The sequence below is a fragment of the Lactuca virosa genome, chromosome 1 (assembly GCF_052849685.1).
Source record: "Lactuca virosa cultivar CGN04683 chromosome 1, Lactuca_virosa_CGN04683_v6, whole genome shotgun sequence".
In the NCBI taxonomy this organism is placed as follows: Eukaryota; Viridiplantae; Streptophyta; class Magnoliopsida; order Asterales; family Asteraceae; genus Lactuca; species Lactuca virosa.
Genome location: NC_136426.1, coordinates 23,185,141 through 23,193,655, shown reverse-complemented (window position 1 = coordinate 23,193,655; position 8,515 = coordinate 23,185,141). Strand labels below are relative to the sequence as shown.

Here is an 8,515-nt window from a genome sequence, read left to right as displayed (position 1 = left end):
GCGATGACATTTGAGCGGTCCGGATAGACTGAAGGCCGAGAGGCGTACCAGTCAGGCCGAAGGTTCGGGGGAACGGTCCAGACAGGCTGAAGGCCCAGGAGGGCGGTCCAGACATGTTGAAGGTTCTGAGAGTGGTCCAGATAGGCTGAAGGCCTGGGAAGGCAGTCCAGTCATGCTGAAGACTCTGTATGTGTTTATGGATCGATAGAAGGAGAATGAGTGAATAAGTCACCATGCAATAGTAATCGATATGGTCTGGCCCCAAGTATTGATCATGATGATGGAGTCGGCCGGAGGTTCAGGGAACGGTCCAGACAGGCTGAAGGCCCAGGAGGGCGGTCCAGACATGCTGAAGGTTCTGAGAGTGGTCCAGATAGGCTGAAGGCCTGGAAGGGCGGTCCAGTCATGTTGAAGACTCTGTATGTGTTAGTGGATCGGTAGAGTGGAGTTTAGCTCAGTGGCATTTATAAGTGCGGTTATGGTTGTGGAGTAGACTTCCTGGAAAGGAAACGTATGTAACTCCGGAAGGAGTGTGGGTCCTCTGAAAGGGAGGCAGTGGAGTAAATGGATGATCGAAAGTGCTTCAGCTATTGGTAGTAAGCACTAGGATTGTACCAGATATATGAAAGCACATACGGGTTGGATGCCCGTTGAGGTTGTGGCAATGTTGGATGATGCGCAGGCATGTTTTCGGTCTCCTTGGAAGAGGAGGAGGATAGTGGTTCCAGATCAGGGAATGGGACAGAGGAAGGTGATTCAGCAGGATAACAGACTCGGGAGCAGTCTGGACCGGTGCTGAGGACTGCATAAGGATATTACAGTCGGAGGTCAAGGACCTAGAGATCGCGATAGGGAAGTGTGAGTGGGTTATACTCAAGTGTGGCGAACCGAAGAGTTCGAGGGGGGACGCAAGGACAAGGTCCTTGGTTCCGAGTATGGTTTTGGGTTTGAGTTATGTATGTGGAGGTATTCCAATCTGGGGTATTCCATCATGAGGATGACCGGACCCTACGATTGATTGGACCTGATGTGTTTGGTATTCCAACCCGAGGGTTGATTGGGCCAAACATGGGTAGGGATACGAGGGTATTCCATCCTAGGGATGAGCGGACCCGTCGTAGGCATGCCTGGTATTCCAGCTGGAGGCTGATTGGGCCAGGTGTGAGTGTTGGTTTTGGTAAGGGTATTGATGTATGTACGTTTGGGTAGCCAGAGTTGACAATTGGCGATTTCGAGGGCGAAATCATATTTAAGTGGGGGAGAATTGTAACGCCCCGTTCTAAGAGTAATTATTCATGGATCCCCGAGATCAAGAGTAAGGGCGTTTCGGTCTTTTATGGGCAATGGGTTTTATTCGAGAAGGTTTCGGGTCGGGGTGTGTTGCTAGAAGCGTAGGGCTTCTCGCCACCTTTTCGTGGATATAAAGTTCGTCGGAAACAGGCTTAGAATAAATGAGTTATGACACTTTGAAGATAGTGTCAATAATGGTCCCTAAAGGAAATATTTGGCAAAGGGGTCCTAGGCATGCATGGAGTGCATGCGTGTAATTGGCTGGGTACGCCCAGCATAAGCTAGGTTACGCCCAGCGTAGAGCGGTTAAATGAACGCGGGTGTTGGGGGCGTACGCCCAGCGTACAGGATGTACGCCCAGCGTACGTCCAGTGTCCAGAAACCCTAATTTTAGGGTCACCCACTATATAAGGAACATTATGGTTCCAACCCTAGCCCCCATATCTGCCCTCTTACTCTCAGAAACCCTAAGTAGCCATTTTCTTCCTTGATTGTGGATATTTGACCTTGGGGAGCTTGGTTTGGCAAAGGAGAGCCTAGGAGAAGAAAGAAGAAGTTGTCAAGGAAGGAGTTGGGTGGCTGGAGCTCGTAGATCTGGGAAGGCAACATCTTCTGGAGCCCTTTTGAGGTATAAAGTCTTTTGCTTGACATCTATTTTGTGTAGATCTAGGTGTTATGAGGTTTTGACACCATTTCTTGTCCCAAAAACCCCAAAGTGATGCATGATGCGAGTTGGTTGAGATTAGCTGTCCTTTCAGACCTTAGGAGAGGTCTTGAGTGAGAAAAATGAGGTCCCAAAGGCTTTGATTGTCTCATGTGTGATGTAGGTGGGTCTTAATGGATTAAGACCTTGAGTTAAGAGCTTTATGGACGTCCCAAGTAATAAAGTTTGAGACTTTATGAATCCTAGGCATGTTTGGTCGATGGATCTGAAGTTTGGGCTTAAGAGCTTAAGCCATTAAGAACTTATGTGGAATTTTAGTTCAGCGAGATTACGCCCCGCATAAGCTGATGTACGCCCAGCGTAGTGGGTCAGTGTCCCGTTCCCAGTCCGCAAGAATCGAAGTACGCCCAACGTACCAATAGGGGTACGCCCAGCGTACTCCCTCTGTTGGGTTTTTGATTTTGGGCCTTAAGTGATTGGGCTGTTTATGGGCTAGTGGGGCTTGGGCCGTGACTGAACATTATGGATGGAGTAATTTAGACCCAATAATTATTATGGACCTTGGATCTAGGCCCATTTGGTGAGGTGGGCCCAATTTAGTAAATTGGGCCAATATTGGGCTTTGCATGAGGATTTGGTTTTGGGTCTTGGCCCAATAAGAGGATAATGGACTTAATGAGTGTTGTGGGCCCTTGGCCTAGAAAGTCATGTTGGATTCTAACTTGGTGATTATCATGTGATAGTTGGGAGTCCGGGTGAGTCAGCGGTCAGAGATTTGCAGGATTTCGGCAGTTGCAAGGTGAGTTATCCTCACTATATCGACAGGGTCTACGGCACCAAGGCCGGCCCTTTATCGGATGGAAATTCGGGTATTGTTTGTTATGTTATTGTTTTGCTAGATCTGCGTCCTGGTATTTAGGATGGTGTTATGTTAATGACCTAGTTAAGGTCGGTACCCGGGATATAGGGTAATGTTATGCTAGTGATCGGTTAGGTCGGAATCCTGGTTAGGATGTTGATATGCTATGTGATCTGTTAGACTGTTTGTCTGGTTGAGGATTGTTATGTGATTAATTGTTGTATATGCACATGGTTGTTTGACGGGGGTTGGGTTGAGGCGGGTCCTGCTTTGTGCTGTAGGCCAACATACCCAGGGCGGACCGGATGTTCAGAAGGCCCAGCGAGCGGTCCGGATAGGCTGAAGGCCCCAAGAGGGCGGACCAGACGTGCCGAGGCTTGGAGAGTGGACCAGGCCGACTGAAGGCCCGGTGCGGGCGGACCAGTCATTCTGTAGACTCAGAGAGTGGACCAGGTGGATTGAAGGCTCGGTGCGGGCGGACCAATCACACTGTAGACTCGACGTACATGGCTAGACTCGGAGGGTGGACCAGGTGGACTGAAGGCCCGGTGCGGGCGGACCAGTTACACAGTAGACCCGATGTGCATGGCTGTTCTATTTATGATATGTTATGAGTATGATATGTGTGGTTGGTATTTTGGGGGCAACTCACTAAGCTTTCGGGCTTACAGTTTCAGTGTATTGTTTCAGGTACTTCAGGAGATCGTAGCAAGGCGAAGGCGTGATCGTACCGCTCCTCATGTTTTATGATTTATATGATATGGTTCTGGGGGTACTCTGATGTTTAAACTATTTTGAAAACGAGTTGTATGAACGTAATGGTTTTTGAATGATTTAAAATGTTTTAATTTGGCTCAATTTTATGGGTGTTACAATATGGTTAAAGAACCAACCAAGTAAGAAAATAAAATGACCAAACACATAGATTTTACAATAGTTGTCTTTAAGGCTATACGAACTATATCTCCAACTTATCATGCATAGGAGCTAGTCACATCAGCTAAATACCTTTTCACATGATACTTACGTGATTGGGAAATGGTGTTCACTATACAGTCACCGATAGGCAGAAAGAGATATATGGGAGAGATAGGGAGGTATAAAAGAGAGATTATGAAGGTGCATAGTTGGAGTCACCAGAACTCACACCACCACCATGTAGGGGTGATGTTGCCCCCGAATCATGTGTTACTCGGGCTTCCAAGTCAACATAAGTTATGCATGAGTTTTACTCACAATTTAATATAGCCTAACTTATTAAATCTGATAAACCCCTTATAGACCAATCACATAATTTTATATAGAATAAATCAAATATAAAATTCACAAAGTTCGCTATAAATTGACAAATTTTTACACAAAGTGTACAAAATATAATGTATAATTTACAAAATCTTGAAGTTTAAAATTGCCTATTTTGTATAAGTGGAACTCAAAATTTCACGATAAAAACAACTTCTAACACATATCTCCATCTCAAATATTAGAACGAATAAGTGGTTGTGTGCGTAAAGTTCATAAATCCTATATGTGAGTATGGTACCATTCTTATCATGTGATGGAGACGCTTTGTGTGAACCCGTAATCAAGCATAGTATCAATCAACAATACAAAGACAAAAAAGCAGATTTTATGTTCCTAACCATGTAACACTTAAAGAGGGGAGGGTGTAGATCTGTAGATTGTGGAGTGTGACCATTATCTATCAGCATATCTTCTTGTTACACATTAATTAATAGACAACCAAATAAACCAATCCAAAAATAGAAACAAGAAGAGACCCTAGATTAGTGTATGAACCCTTCAACATGTTTGCCATGGAAGGAGAAGAAGATGGGTGTTGATCTGGACCGCCGGTTGTCGTCTTCTCAATTGCACACTCATAGTTACAGCGACTTGGAGCAACAATCCTATAGACGCCACTACTCGTTAGGAGGTATACATCCTTCTTGTTGTCCTGCCCGAATGAAAAGATGTAACCTAGTGCCGGAACTGAACTTCCGGGAACCGTGCTACATGGTAAAGGAGAATCTGAGGCACATGTAAACGGAATCTTAGTAGATGTGAAATTCCCACTATCGCTAGGGGTTTCAATGCCTGCCCACATTGCAGTTGCGAATAGATCTCCATACAAATAACTGCAAAATTAAACAAGGAAAAACCCAAATACAACAAGTCAAGATCATGTGCATTTCACATGGTTAAATCAAACCTAAATAGTCACAACATTTTCAGAGGAGATTTATTTACGTACCTTCCATACATGCATGGATCAGTCCTGGACCTATAGAAATAGCCTCCCGTAATAGAAGCTGAACCTTCGTTCTTATTTATATCAGAATGACTATAACCCATTACCGGAAAGATCCGATTGATGGAGTTGGCCGATGTGTTCCCTCCGGGAGACTGTAGAGGGGTGAAAACTCCGGGTCCCTCGTAAACACGCCAACCGTAATTCCCATGTTTTGTGATCAAATCCACCTCTTCAAAATAATTCTAAATTTTGACAACAAGAATGAAAGATTGGTTTAGTTAAAAATGGAGCACTTTTCTTGGAACAAATTAAAGTATTTGTGGTTAAGGAGATCAAATACCTGGCCTATATCCCCGCACATGAAGTAAGATGACCTTTCGGAGTCGAAGCTACAACGCCAAGGATTACGTAATCCTAGCGCCCATATTTCTGGAAGCAACTCGTTGTCTTCCATAAATGGATTGTCCTTCGGGATAGAGTAGTTTCCCCATAGAGCGAGTCGTGTGATTTCTTCTTGACCTATAATGATGTGTCACAAAATAATCCAACAAATTCGACATAATTTATTGTTTCGTTCTATTTTTATTTCCCAGGTGTGCTGTTTTGAGATATAATTTTTTCAGACAGCATTTAATATAATGGGAAAAAAAAACATGTCTTACTTGGTATGTTATCGATATCAAACCTCATAATCTTGCCCAACAAGGACTTCTTGTTTTGGGCAAAATTCTGAGGATCAGCTTCACCTCCACCATCGCCCATCATGAAATAAAGATACCCGTCTGGTCCGAAAAGGATTTGCCCACCATGGTGGCCTGTATACGGAAGACCCATCGTGAAGATTCTCCTTGCTTCTCCAGCCGAAACACTTGGATTCTGAAATAATAAGAGCACCAGATCATAACACAACTCACAATCACCAAAAAGCGCTACTAAAAGGTCCGACACGTTCTAGCAATGGATCCGTTTCGTCCCTTATAAGTTTAGCGACAGATTAAGATTAGTAGTTACCGTGTTGTATTCTGCTATGACAGTTTGATACTGGCATGGCTGAGCTCCATTATCCTCTTCCAGTTTTGAAGGATCACAGTTTATATCAGAGTTACAAGCACACCTTCCTCCACATCCAGGCCGATCAGATTTATCACAGTTAAACGAAGCAAAAAACCGCCCGTTTTTCGTGAAGTTCGGATGAATTGCTATCGCCATCAACCCGGTTGAAGTGTCAAAATGAACCTCATCGGTTATATCTAGAAACGGTTTCGACTCATCAATGTTTAATGTACCTCCCGAACCCATTTCCGGAACCGTAGCTAACCAGATTTGACCTTTCTGGTTTGCAAAAAAGACGCGGTTCGAACCATCGGTGTGAGCCACCATATCGATGTAGGTATCGTTACCAATCCTCTCTAGACACATCCCTTTCGGGATATTTTCGGTGGTGTTTTTGGTAGCATTAAAGCTAACTTTTTCACCGGAGAAGCATACGGAGCCAGCAGTGGAGGATCCACCGGTGTTGGTGCAGAAATCGGTTCTTGATGGCCAAATTTGGCTCAGTTTGCTAGTGGTGTTAGCTGGTGGTGGAGCTTGGTTTTGTAACAACGGTGAAAATGGAGAGTTTTTGATGGAAACATTTTGACATGAATCGTATACAGTTCCACAGAAATTGTTCGTGGCTTGGTTGCTTTGTGATGAATCTGATGAAACCGTTGAGTTGCAAAGCACGGGAATTTGTCGAGGAGAGGTGGTGATCGTGTACAGTTCTGCTGAAAACGGATCGCATTGCTGAAAAATCGAAAATTTAAAGATTTCAAATCTTGAATTAACTTCCATGTAAATTCAATTCGAAAATTTACAGGTTAACGACCCAAATTCAATTCAACTCACTAGAAAAGAAGATCATACCGAGCAAAGGATGGATTTGAGAAGAGAAGCACATGGCGGCTGAGATACATTCAATGATTCAAACTGCTTCTGTATGTTCAAATCTTGGGTTGAATTGCAGCATGATGACTCATTATTAGAACAGAAAGCCAGAGGAGTCTTTGGTGTCAATGGTGCTCCTAATTCACACAATTCAGGATAGATCATCAACATATACAAATCACAATCACCAAAAACCCAGAATTGGATCATTAATAACTCAAATTTTCATAAGGGGTTTTGAAAAAATGGTCAAAACTTACTTGAATCGGTGCAGAGAGGAAAAGAAAGTGCTGGATTGATGAGGAATAGAAGCAAACTTAGAAAGTAGAAGATGACCAAATGATGAACAGCAGCCATGGCAGCAACAAAAATGGCTTCTTAGTTCAACTTTGTCATCGAGTTCAAAAGTCAAAGACAGTTTTAGATGATGTTGTAGGCTAAGAAGCTTTATGGCTTCTTGAAATCTTGCCCAGCCATCCTCATTTAGTAATGTATAACTTGTGCTGCATAATGTATAAGTTAGTATTGCAGATTCTGAGATTTTAGCTTTTGACTTTTAATGTGTCAAAGGACATCAGATTTTGTATAATGGAGGGATGTCTGATTGTTGACTTTGCCTCGTATTTCTTAATGCAGTTACATTACATGGTAGCTGATAAGATCATTCATGTGAATATACATCTTTGGATCAGTTTAGAAAAAATAATGTCTAATATAGAAAATAAAAATTCTGCCAAAGTACAGCGGAAACCGACAAAACACCAACGAATTCATCCTCTTGATGATGACATGAATAATAAACAATTTTGAGAAAATATATTTTACTTTCTGAAGACATCTGACTTTCATTAACAAATTTAAAGTTAGGTGGAAAGATATAGGTAATTTATTAGTAAGAGACTTATTTGATATGTTATTATAAGTTGTTTGTTCTCATCTATATTTTGATGTTGTAGGGTTGTTTTTTCCAAGGAAAAAAAAAGAGTCTCATATTTAGTTACCTAAAACTAATTTTCAGTTTTTTTTTTTTTTTTCGTTTTTTAGTTTTCATTTTCTGCTTTCATTAAAAAATTTAGAAAATGAATTAAGTTAAAACTTATTTATTTTTTATTGGAAGATTGGAAGGTGATACCCGGTTAAAACTTAACAACAAAAACTATGATTTTTCTTTTTAAAACAAGACACAACCTTAACATGGTATTACCCTTCCGAAACTCTAGATTTTCGTTACTAACATTCTTAAGTAATTTTTATATTCATCATTAGATTTAAGGGAAATCTCAAGAAAATGCCTAATATATTAGGAAAATTTTAAATAAAGTCATAAATATTTTTTTTGAACAGAAAAGTCCTGACTATTTAACTTTTTGAATAGAAAAAATCCAAGAAACCAACTAATTTATTCACTTTAATCGTTTTTGACATCTTCAGCAGGTCATGAGACCAAATCGTTAATTTTTCCAAAATAATATGACTTTTCTGCAAATTTCATCAAAATTTGTATATAATATACAAACGTAAT

At 41.7% G+C, this 8,515-nt stretch overlaps 1 protein-coding gene across 1 annotated transcript; it reads right to left on the bottom strand.

Annotated features, from left to right (window-relative positions):
- Nucleotides 1–4,381: 4,381 nt before the first annotated feature.
- On the bottom strand, nucleotides 4,382–7,593 carry LOC145145513 (HIPL1 protein-like). The gene is made up of 7 exons (XM_079074944.1): nucleotides 7,254–7,593; nucleotides 6,973–7,130; nucleotides 6,079–6,852; nucleotides 5,730–5,943; nucleotides 5,408–5,586; nucleotides 5,068–5,309; nucleotides 4,382–4,951 (listed from the first exon to the last, which is right to left on the bottom strand). The coding sequence occupies exons 1-7, from the start codon at nucleotides 7,348–7,350 to the stop codon at nucleotides 4,546–4,548; spliced, it is 2,070 nt and encodes a 689-aa protein (XP_078931070.1). The 5' UTR covers nucleotides 7,351–7,593; the 3' UTR covers nucleotides 4,382–4,545.
- Nucleotides 7,594–8,515: the final 922 nt, after the last annotated feature.

What these genes read in the sequence shown, in the direction of transcription:
- LOC145145513 (XM_079074944.1), bottom strand. Translation starts at nt 7,350, where the DNA reads ATGGCTGCTGTTCATCATTTGGTCATCTTCTACTTTCTAAGTTTGCTT. An exon ending in TGTGCGGGGATATAGGCCAG is followed by an intron (nt 5,310 to 5,407) that starts GTATTTGATCTC and finishes GTCAAAATTTAG; the next exon opens with AATTATTTTGAAGAGGTGGA. An exon ending in GATCCATGCATGTATGGAAG is followed by an intron (nt 4,952 to 5,067) that starts GTACGTAAATAA and finishes TTAATTTTGCAG; the next exon opens with TTATTTGTATGGAGATCTAT.